At 37.4% G+C, this 12342-nt stretch overlaps 1 protein-coding gene across 4 annotated transcripts in view; it reads left to right on the top strand.

The window, feature by feature from the left end:
• DNAJB6 (DnaJ heat shock protein family (Hsp40) member B6) overlaps positions 1-12342 on the top strand; it is a 64572-nt gene that overhangs the window by 2229 nt on the left and 50001 nt on the right. For all 4 annotated transcript variants that reach the window (XM_076331917.1, XM_076331915.1, XM_076331914.1 and 1 more), the window contains exons 2-4: positions 7896-8004; positions 9445-9554; positions 12271-12330. In XM_076331917.1, the coding sequence (XP_076188032.1) occupies positions 7940-8004; positions 9445-9554; positions 12271-12330 (235 nt within the window). In that variant the 5' untranslated portion in view covers positions 7896-7939. The remainder of the gene's footprint in view (positions 1-7895; positions 8005-9444; positions 9555-12270; positions 12331-12342) is intronic.

Genomic DNA, 12342 nt, shown 5'->3' with positions numbered 1-12342 from the left:
CAATAACAAGGATATATGAGTTCCTAATAGTATTTGGACTGTACTGAGGAAAGAAATACTGGTTTTTTGTGTTTGTTTTTTTTTAAACTGTAAAACTTCCAGGACTCCTGCATCTGTACATCTGTGCTTAACACATTGGCACAGTTAGGTCTTTGAGCTGAGGTCGTGCGGGATGAGGGTGATGATTGTGTTTTACTGTGAGTCCAGAGGCATTGAAGTTCTAGCCTGGAATTGACTGAAATGTCACACCAGGTTGAACAAACCGAGTGCAGCCACCCGTGTTAGCAGTGTTCAGCTCTTGTGCTGCTGGCTATAGAGGATAGTGCATCTCCATCATGCCAATACACTGGACTTCCAGACTCAAGCGGACCATCTGTTTCTTACCACGTAAATAGTGATGTTTTGAAGGGAATGTATTACCTTAATTTTCAACTCAGTTGTGTGAGGTTTAATACTCTAATATTTTGCTCCTGAAGTAGCAAGTGCTCCATTTCTCTAATAGCATTTATAAAGAAACTCGTCAGCTGTGTCCTGAAAACATTTTCTGTCAATAGCTTTTCCTTTGTCTTGATTTATTCAAGGAATGGAAGGGTTAGTGAGATATTACTTAGCTTCGTCAAAACTTGTTGGATCTTACATATGATGATTATTTATTTCAAGATAGATATAAATTAAAACTGTAGTTGATGATATTAGTAGGTTTAAATTTTATTTTCTTTGCTTTTGAATGAAATACTACATTTGAATGGATGTTAGATTTTTCTTAAGTTTAGATTTAATGAAGGCATTCTGCTTCTGTTTAACAGCTGGGGAAGAAATAATTCATGCATATGAATTTCACTCCTACAGTTACTAGTTGTAGGTTTCATTTATGTTCTCTGTTTGTTCTGAATAAGTACTGAAATCCCACTGATACTAGTGAGGACTCGGCACTTAACAAGGATCTTGAAGCTCATATAATTAAGTCTGAAGCCATTCACAGCTACATTGCAGCCAGCTTTTGTAAAAACGTTGTTAATTCTTTTGATTAGAAGAAATTCTTTTGTCTTAAAATGTAGTCTGACTCTATGACAGCCTGTCATCGTTGCTCTGAAAAAGAAATGGGCGTTTGCTTTAATGCACTTTTTTTTTTTTGCTGGTTGGCTTAAGTAAAATTATGACTCCAAAAACGACTTCCGGGGAAGTGTGTCGAAACTTTAAACTATTTTCTTTTCCCTGAAGGATCATCTGGTTGCGTGTGATTATTTGGCTGAAACTTTCAGGACCTGATCTTTGCCAGTTGAGGCTTTCACTGTTTTTAATCGCTTAAAATGTATGATCTGTGTTTGATTTTTAAAATGAGTTAGGAATATTTTTACTTTGTATAAAATAGCCTTTTATGGATAGTTTTAGGAGGATGCCAGTGTTCCAGATATTTGTATGACACAATTCCAAATTTGGACACCTGAGTTGTGTTTTGGAAAAATGCCCCTTTGCTTTAAGGAGAGATCCTGAATAAGTACCCCTTGATGTAAGGCATGCTCATAGATCAGATAGATAAGCAGTAGAGTATCAGCCAAGGGTGTGAATAGGGTAGCCTATTCACTGATCTACTTCCTTTTCCAGTTTTTGTTGGCTAGTTTACATTTCTGTCACAGATGAAGATTTTTCGCTATCTTCTGTTTCCATTTTTGGTAGGTTAATTGTTTTTTAATGGTTTCTTACTTGTTGCCCTCTACAGGCTTTCCATGTGCCAGGCAATAATACAGACAAGAAAGTCTTGTAGTTCTTGTCACAGTTGTGTCTTGCTCCCCTTGGGGAGGAGGGCAATGGACAGGGTTCTTTGTAACTTCTTGCCTTGAGGGGTGAGGGAGCCGTGTGCAGGTGGCTCTTTTTTTGGTTGTGGTGTGGTTTTTTTTTAAATAGAACTTGAACTGCAAGGTAAAGCAGTCAGCCTAGCTACCTTTTCCCCTGTATGAACTGCATCCTCTCATATAATAATCACTGTGTTCAAATCCACTCTGTTTTCTAACATAGAAACAGGATGTTTGGTGAAAACATGAGACTAAACTAAGCTTTTTGGAATGTTCATTTTATTAGATTCATCTCATGGGGATGCTGTTGTAGTACTAATGTAATGAGTATAAACATTGCTATTTAAGTATATTTTATTAGCTTTAATTATATGGTAAATTTACATTTTTCTACGAAACAATACATTTCAGGAACCTGTGAAGTTAAACTGTCACAGCTTCTCTAAGCTTAGGTAAGTAGAAGTTAAAAGTACTGAGGTTTTTAATATACCGTAGTCTGTACCACACCATGCATATATCAGTGGGAAGAAAAATTTAATGTTGGTGCGTTGTTTAAATGTATTTGTCAGATAAATTAATCACAAACTTTATACAGGTTTTCTTGCTCTGTATTATTGCACTCATCAGAATTAAAGTAACTTTCTTTTGGTTCCTTAGCATTCTTAAACTTCCTCTTACAAAGATTTTCTGGTATACAGTGTGGGCATTTTTATGGTAGCACTTGTACAGTGCTAGCACAGTGGACCTTTGCTAGTACAGCCAAGAGACTGCTCGTGGTCTCAGCTCAGTTCCATGTGGCACATCCCAGATATTGTTGCTAGAACTGACAAAGATCTCTTCATTTTATATGGAATTTGGCCAAGGTTTGGCAACTTGTAAAGATAGCTTCCTGTGTTGCTGAGTTGTACTAGGTAAAATGCATTTGATTGTTGTCTGAGTGCTCTTCCGCTCTGAAGAGTTGTGGTGTGAGATTTGTCTTTTTTTGGTTAGGGTGTAGGATGACAGCAGAAGGCAGTTTCTGTAACCAGCATCTGTGTGTTAAAGGCAGTGACCTCTTCAAGCCAGTGAGAACTCCTTGAGACACTGGTACAAATGTGTCTTGGAAGCCTTGGCAAATAGTGCTTTATGGTTGATCTTTATTTACCCTTCTTTTAGACGGGTAACTTGGAGAGATATAGGCAAGTAATTACAATTCATGGATTGTGTTTGAAATCTGTAGCTGTGAGCAAATGAAGTGACCGAACTTCATCTGAAGTTTGGTACTTTAAGACTGAAAATATTTGTACATCTCTGAATTTACTGTACTGTAAATAATAAAATGCTTAGCAAAGGTGTCTTAGCTATATAAAAATCAAATGAAGAAATAGTAGAAAACTTTGAAAGCGTGTGTTGCTTGGTATTCTTTGTATGGCCCTGGATCCACAACAGCATTAATGCTGCGGTAGTCTTGCTCATACTTTGAAGGAGTGTAAAATTTCATCAGGTCCAGCTGACATACTGCTTTCTAATAAAACTCTTGGAATGTGAAAAATCATATTTTTTTTAATCATAGGTTGCAATTCCCAAAGATCCTTGAGTGTATGCATCATCTATTAACATACCAGAGACATCTCTAAATTGCTCAGTTGCTGTTGACTAGGTCAGACACAAGCTCAAGCTGAACTGGGATTCAGGACAGGGTATTTATTCTTCCTGTGTAGCCAGCAGGATGCAATCCTTTAGATACGTTCATAGAAAGCAGGCAGGTACTAGGAATTGGATGGCTGTGCAACTTGCATGGGATGTTGATGACTGGCTGCTTCTGTGAATTGCATGAATTTGGAACTCCATCTCCCTCTACGCAGGTGACTGCACTAGTCACTAAGCTTGAGCTATTCTGGCATCTTTCAGGACTCTCTGTGCTGCCCTGTTGCTTCATGGCCAGAAATAGATAACTTTTTCTGACTGGGCTGACTGCAAAGGTCGCATGCCCCTTGCTGTCTGAATTCCCTCCTGACTGATTTAAGAATTTCTTGTTTGGATACCTTCCTCCCTTCCGTATTTAGTTGGGGGTGCTGCTTTGTCATCCCTGCAGGTTGTGCATCTGATTACTTTTTTTTCTTTGTCATCTGATCTTATAAAAGTTTATAGCTCTCTACATATCTATCTTCTGTAATTCTTCTCGTGCCTTTTATGTAGCTGAGGACTTTGCTGTAAAGAGAGTTTGAGCCGGGTTTCAAGATAACTCTAAAGTGACCTAGCTTTGGGCTGTGCTATAAGAGGGAGTTCTCAAGCCTAGTCGTATAGTGTGTCAGTTGCGTCGAGTCAGTATGAGCATTCAGGGCTTCTGCTTGGTAAGCCAGAATAAAGCTGACTTCTCCTGTGATGACTGAGAAATCTATAAGCTATGGAAACTTTTGGTTCGCATAAACTTTTGGATGTTTAATTTGTTCATGCTCCAAAGAAGGAGTTAGACTAGCTGATAACATCCTATAAACATAGTGCAATTATGAACACAAGTAACTGTAAATTTTTGAAAGCAAACATGAAGGTCATGAAACAACTTATTTCATCTGGAGTTTTTTGGCTTCATTTTTTCTTCTAAGACTTTGAAGATTTTCTGTGGTTGGAAGTGGGAAATTAGCTAACGTGGGCTGGCTTCCTTGTGGCTTTGGAAAAAAACTCTTGAGTGCCTAGTTAATGAGCCTTGCTTGTATATTTGGAGACAAATTGTTTGATAGATTTGGGGTTGGAAGAAGATTTTTGTCATGTCATTTTGGTTAGGACAGTTGAGGTTGTTTTTTTCATTTTGCAGGAAGGTATATGGTTTGCTGCTTTGAAACATGTAGGCATTTTCACCATGCAGATTCCTACTAGCCTTAACACTACTGATTTTATTTATTTTTTTTTTTAACCAGCCATTTTCTGTTTTGTTACAAGTTGATGGTGGTTGTTTTCTTGAGTGAATATTTTAAATATTTTTTTCCTGGAAAGATTGGAGACAGAGGTCTTTTCTAGTTTGTGGGTGTCAGGTTGGGGGGGTTTTTTTGGTTGTTTTTGTGGTGGTGTGGGGTGTTGTGTGTTGGGTTTTTTTTTTTTTTTTGGTCTTACTGGATGTTGAGCAAAAATCCAAGTATTTTTAAGGGGCTGAGTATTAGTTGATGCTGTTTCATGTTTTTGCATGTTTTGCTTAAACTGGACAAAAAAAGATGCAGATGGATTTTCTTCATGTAAATACTGCTGAAACCTTTTTGCACCCAAGAAAAAAAGTTCCTATGATACCTAAAATTGTAGCAGTGCAGTTTATGCTTTATGGTAACTAACAGATAGAAATAATGATTAATCGGAGATGAACTCTTACTGTCACCTGAATGTTTGATTGAGAGAAGGAGAATATAAACAGTTTGTTTTCTTTAGAGAGCTGCTGGCTTGTCTTAATTCCAGACTTTATATTAGCAGCAAGTGAAAACTGAACAATAACACACTCATAAAAGATAGAATATGCAAGTCCCAGACATTTCTTTGAAACAAATAATCCTCTGTTCTTGGAGGAGTTGCTTTTTAGGGTCAGAGTAATCTATTAAGAGCTGGTCACATTGCCTCAGCACTCATTTTTGGTCCCAACTTCAGGCTTCTGTTATTTATGATATATTGGTGTACGTATGTATGTATGGAGTCTGAACTTACAACACTGCAGCACTGTTTTTAAACAAACAGCTAAAGTGTTTAAAGAAATATATGTTGAAATCAATATGACTACCAGTGTGCACAAAGTTCTCTAGGAAATGATGTGATTTAATTTTTACATCTAAGTTGCTTTTCCTACCTGCTTATTCTAGCTAGAAGTTTAAGTTTTGAATTTTGCCTTTACGATATCTGCCTAAATTGAGAGGAGTGCTAATGCAAGTCTTGTATTTAAGAAAAAAAGGAGAATATAGAAAAAACACTTAGTGGAATGGTATGTGCTTTTATGTGTTGTGGTTTCCTGCTGTTAGTTCACTGGTTTTAGGCTAGTATCTCTTGTTAGGAGGGGCTCTGACCTCTAGCCTTAAGCCTGACTCATACTAGATTCCACCCCCCCCACCCCCCCCCCCCGCCTCTGATTTCTTTCTGTAAACTGTATGTTCCATATATGCTATTACTCATAAGGATTGGCTACAGGATTTGATAACATACTTAACCCATGCTAACCTTGCTCCTCACCTGTGTATTCATAGAGCTGTTCTTCTAATCATTGTTTGGGAAACAGCAAAACTAGTGAGGCTAGTTGATAGCAAATAGATTACCAAAAATATCCCAGAATATATGTTTACATATTGAACCCTGCCATTACTATATTAGCATTGGTATTCTTAATGTTCATTGTAATGCATGTCTCCCAACTTCCCTTGGTGTTGGTCACAATATTGACTATACCCTTACTATTTCTTTCAGTGTGGAGGTTTCTTCAAAGGGCAAAGTCAATTAGAGGTCTGTTTACCTGCTACACTTTAATTTTGTAAGTGTTTGTGGGACTCTGTGGTTAATTAGATTGCTAAAACCACCCAAGTTTTAAAAACACATGGCTCCTCCAATACATTTGCTTCTGTAAGTAGTTTGGAGGGGGGAGGTAGTGTGGCAGGGTATCTCTTAAACTGGTTTTGCCATTTGAGGAAATGTGTGTGTAACCACATCCCTAATTAAAGTTAATTAAGCTTTAACCTACAACAGCAATGTATTTTGAAGATGTACCAATTTATTTTAGAAGGAAGTCTCTCTCTAATGTTTACATCCCAGGATGTTGAAAGATAGATGTAATACTAATACAATAAATTAATTTCAGAATATTTCACTGGGCTATATCATGCTTGATTCTTTCAGCATTTGTGTGAAAAAACATGCAAATGAGACTTTGCCTGGGCTGAAATGAAAAACACTGAATGGCTTGGGGCGGGGGGAAGTGATTTCAATGAATTTTTGTTCTTGATGCACGGGATAAGAAAATGTGACTAATACATTGCTGTGTTGTTATGTTCTAAGTATATTTGGGTGACTTTGCCTGCAATGAGTTGATAACTCATTGAAAAGGTCAGTGTTGCCTTGTTCATAAAACTTGAAACGAACCAGCAGCAGTGGTAGGATGGAAAAGTGGCTGGAATTTTTGCCAGAAGGGAGACTGGTTACAAATGGTGGAGAGAAGAACCCTTTGCATGAAGAGATGAAATGTTCTTGAAATTTTTAGAAAGATTCTTTAATCTTAATGGTCATTTAGTTGAAGTAATGGTTAGTATAACTGTTCATTGTAACTATAATATTGACAGGAAACTGTCAGTATTTAAATTGAGTAGGGCAAATGCTTTTTCTTTTAGCTTGTAGGTTTCTTGGGACTCTTGTGAAAACTTGATTCTCTTATACTAAGAAACACAAGGTGCCTCTCTACTTGAGTTGGTTGGTTAACCTTGCAGTTTGTGCAATCTTACCTGGCTATGTACTGTATGTTGGTAAACGTAAAGGAAGTAAATGGAATTCAGTAGCTTTGGCAATATGTGAATTTTCTGTCGAGGTTTGAGTATGAGAAAGACTTACTGGGAATTATAGGTGGATTTTTAGATTTCTAAGACCTGCACATACATTGCTTTTTTGAAGGGAGGATCTCAGTGGAAGTAATGTTCTGACCAGTAGATGTGAAAGATGTGGCCCTTTGTTTATGCTTGTATGTGCTTAAGACATGACATAGGTGTCAGAGATGGCATAAAGTGAACATGATACGTGGTTTCTTTTGCATTCACAGTTATTAATGTATATATCAAAATGGTGATACACTGTACGTACTCTTCTTAATATACTGATTAAACCTAGCTTTTCAGTCTAATTTGTTTCAGGAACCTGCTGTTTACCTATGTCTCTGTGCACTGTGTTTCAGTGGGATTAAAGAACATAAACAAAAATCAGAATCAAAGTAATTGTTTGATCTGTCAACCTAAAATAAAGCAATTTTATTTCTTGTGTTTGGAACATTCACGTTTCTAAAAACAAGCAGCTCTCTCAGATCAGGTTTGGTACTGGAAGATACTAGGCTTCTACCTGACTTTTATGAAGTAGCATTACTCTACAAGCTTCATTTACAAGTTCTTGTTGTTGCAGGACTTGAAAGACTCAGCTGTTGTTAACAAGACAACTACTGAAACATGGTGGATTACTATGAAGTTCTGGGAGTGCAAAAGCATGCCTCAGCAGAAGATATTAAAAAAGCGTAAGTATCACTGCTGTATATGTATGTTACGTATTTTAAGGAACAAATATAATCACATGGTTCTGGATTCTCACTTTGTCAATATTAGGATAAGTAGTAGTCATCTGAGGTGATAACCTTCGCTAACAGAGAAATATTTAGTGTTCTGAAGAAAAAGCATTTGCTCATTTTTATGAAATTGGGAAAAGAATCCTGAGTACTGCTGAAGTGAAAATGCTGTCAGTCACTGTTTTTTGATCACTGTTAAATACATTTCTGTACAAGTGTGCCTCCAAACTTGATATGGTACAGGCAGTGACAGCCCCTTCTTCTGTGGCTGAATTGCAGTAACTAGTCTTCCCCTCCTTTTGCAGAGGTGCTTTTTCAAAGTTATTAACAAGTATTTGGCATGCTGCTTTTTTGGATACTAGCTCTTTCTTAACACGAGGTATGGTTGCTGTGCTTAGATTTTGATGGACTAAACATCTGTTACTATTAAAAAAACTGTTTAAATTAGGAGTGTTCAAAGGAATGAAATACAGTTCTTTGTTTAGATTTACTGTTTATATACTGTTTTAAGATGGGTGTTTGTAACACTTTCAAAAGATACCATTTACTTTTCAACAAACAATTGGGAGGAAACATTTCTGTAGTACACATTTCTAGTATACCAAAACTGTTTGACGATATATTGCAGTTTCAAGTAACCTGGAAATACTGTGTTTCTCTCTTGCCTTCTCCTAGGCGCCTGAGCTTAACTAATCAAATTGCACTAGTGCGTGGAAATTTGATTTATGTTTTTTTTCCTCCCTTGTTCTTTTGCAAATTCCTGCACATACTACTTTGTCAGCTCAAATGTTTGAACTGTGATCTTGTATGACTCTCTAAAACACTCCAAATCAACGTAAGCGCAGACTAAGCTTTGCCCCTCTAAGTAGTTATGAACACTTTGCCTAAAATATTTCATTTGAGGATTGGAATTGTGTGCCGGTGTAGCAGTCAAAGAAGCCACTGATGTTAGGATGCTGCCACAGTTTAGTATCAGGGTACTCTTGGAGCTGTATCGTCTTTGTCTGCACCAGAAGAGTACTCTTGATGCTTCCCATGGTTGGTTGTAGTATTGAATAATTATGGAGCTCTAAGGAGAAGCCCATAGCAGAAATGTTATGGAATGTTTTGCTTAGACTTGCCAGATGTTGATCATCAGAAATGCACAGGAATAATCTCAAAATAACTGAAGGACCCTGACTGACTTTTTTCTTTTTTTTTTAAAGCAAATCTGAGTAGATGGTTCTTTGTGTACCTGCAGAATCTGTTGGTACTGGTCTAGACACAAGACACAGCGCTGGGAAATATCTAAATACTTTAACTCCTGTCAACTTGTTTGAAACATTTGTGTGTATCTGTATAGCATATTCCTTCATTTCAGAGTAAAATATCCTTTGTTTTCCTTCCATTTAGGTACCGTAAATTGGCATTAAAATGGCACCCTGATAAAAATCCAGACAATAAAGATGAGGCAGAACGGCAATTTAAACAAGTAGCTGAGGCCTATGAAGTTTTGTCAGATGGTAGGTATTGTAAAAGGGCTCTTGAACTGCAGGTCTCTAGTCTGGGTATCAGACTGAAAACGCTGATGTACGATGCTTTAAAGGGATATTGTAACTTTGGTTTACCATCCAACTCAACTACTTCCTTTTCAAAAGAAAAGAGAGAAAAAAGAAGCTTGCAGATAAGACAGAATAAGCAGAAAATTTGAAACAAAAAATTCAGGATCTTTCTAGATGAGTAACCAAACCAGTTTCCTTCTAGAAATTGAAATCCTATGTTTGCCAGGCTCTCGTCAGAAATTTCTGAAGAGATATCTGTGAATACCAATATTCATTTTATCATAGGAGGTAAAGTCATCAGTATAGGGGAATTATTGTGTTTATCCAATACAAATAAGGCTAGACAAACTCTGAAGTATCTTCTGCTGGGCCTACTGCTTCTAGTTCTTATAACAGAAAACTAGTCTTGACAAAGCCCAAGCATACTGTAAACCTTGCTGAAAATTCAGATTGCATTTGGGTGAATTCCATAAATTCAGACAACTGTGATACTGAGGAGAGTGTTTATTTTGAATTGTTCTGAAACAGTTACTTGGCCTGACCTATGTGGTGCAGGAATTCAGCTTATAGTTCACCCATATCTTTTTGATGGCAGTAATGAAAAGTATCATTACCTTTTGCTAGTGTTCTGGCAAAAGCAGTCTGAATCATAACAAAATGATTTAAGCTACTTTGATTATTTTCCCCTGTAATTGACTGCAGCTGTCTATATGCTATTTCTGAAGTGTCCTTGATTTCACCTGAGACCAGTGAGCATGGGAAAGCTATATTTAAAGTGCCAGCAGCATCTAGATTACCTTTCAGAATTTGGCCTGGTTTATCAAGCTGCAGTCTTGTACACCCTGTTTCTTTGGTTTTGATACTTAATTGACATGGGAGAAACAGAACTTAATTTATGGGCAGTTCATTGTATACTTGTCTTCTAGAGTAATTTAACCTTCTTAAGCTAATTTTTTGAGCAAGATAAAAATAGGATACTCGTCTGGTTGTTATACAGATCACCAGGTTCTTCGGAAACAGTACGCTGCTAGAATTTTAGAACATCTTCTAAAAATGCTGCCTGTTTTTGGATCTAGACCAAATCCTAAGTTACTGGTATCTTAACAGTCATTTGTGCAGCAGGGGTATCTGAATCCTGAGCCCTGTGGTTGAGAGGCAATCAACTGTTCTGCAGACTTAGTGACATTTTCCGACACCATTACAGGCTTGAATGAAGACGGGTTTTTGGCAGAAGAATAGTTTTATAAGGGGTTACATCAGCAAAGAATACTGAAATTGGGTGATCGTAGAGCACACTTCCCTTGTGGTTTTAAGAACATTATATTTTTCAAGATGAACTTTGGGCTTTGTGAGCCCTCAGGTCTTCCTTGCTGTTTCCTGCTTCTGACAGTTTGTCTGCCATACTGCTGTGGTCTTTTTACGTTGGTGGGTAGGTTAACCTCCTTTCTTTAAAAATTGCTTTCTAGCAATACGGGTAATGTACCAAGCTTTGCTGGGGATGTGCGTGTGTGAACCTACTGCAAGTTTCCATTATTTGGAGATGATCAGTATCTAAAATTTTAATTCCTGTTAGTCAGAAGTATTCTACTTTTCAGCAGCTGTTTGAGGTAACTGCATGTTCTTTCAGTGATGCTATTTAAATCAAAAACATCTTTAACTGAAGAGATTCCAGGGGGAATAGCCTGTTAATATTAAGAGTCTAAAATCAGATGCCCTGACTGATTTTTGGCTGATACTTCCACACCGGTGCAAGCAAAATAAGCTGACTATCTGCCTTTTTAAGCTCTTCAGGTTCTCTTCCAGTACCAACAGTGCAGTCTGATCTTATGTAGTAATGTAGAGTTAATTTTTCTCCCCTTTCTCATGGATACTGGAAGGCTGGTCTGCAGTGAAATTAAGAGCGAGCCGTTCCATGCCTTCTAAAATAATAGAGGGCAAGCAGTTTGAGTCAAATCCTTCCATGGCATTTTTTTAACATCACTTCATTCCCCTTTATTAAACTGGAAGTGGTTATAATTAATTTGAGGGGTTTTGCAGTCGCTCATACAGACGCTGTCCTTCTGTTCTCATAACTCTGTAATAATGGGCTTGGTCTTCTGCAATAAGAGAAAGAGAGGCAATGGTCAAAGTTTGCAACAAGGGAAATTCCAGTTGGATAGAAGGAAGAGAATGGTTACAATGAGAATGCTTGAGCACTGTTTTCCAGAGAGACTGTAGAATGTTCTTTTCTTGGAGATTGATGAGATCAGAGCTTTATCCGGGCAAGTTTTGATCAACTTTGAGATAAGACTTGTTTGGAGGAGAAGGCTGAATTCCAGAGGTCCTTTACAACCTAAAGCTTTCCATGGTACCTATGTGCAGATGAAGACTGCAGTATTTTTTTTAAAGGCAAACTTCCTTGTGAAGTTTGTCCTTATACCAGATTTTTTTCTGATACAACAGGACCTGAGCTTCTACAACTAACTTATTATAAGTCTAAGGTTTAGTACCTGTTCATTCTGAACCTAAATTGCTTCGGCAATCCTCAACAAAAATGCTCACCAGTTGCATGCCAGAACTTCCTTAAATAAACTAGCTTTGAGAAGATGTTTAGCTGAGAATACCAGTTAAGTAATTTTGTTTTTTTCCAAATTCAGTGTGCCTATTTACTGACATGATGTACAACTTCTCCTTGTAGCTAAAAAACGTGACATCTATGACAGATATGGAAAAGAAGGCTTAATAAATGGAGGCGGAGGTATGTTGACAA

This window comes from Aptenodytes patagonicus, chromosome 2 (genome assembly GCF_965638725.1).
Source record: "Aptenodytes patagonicus chromosome 2, bAptPat1.pri.cur, whole genome shotgun sequence".
In the NCBI taxonomy this organism is placed as follows: Eukaryota; Metazoa; Chordata; class Aves; order Sphenisciformes; family Spheniscidae; genus Aptenodytes; species Aptenodytes patagonicus.
Note: the sequence above shows the minus strand (reverse complement) of the source record. Positions and strands in the feature narration are given on the sequence as shown.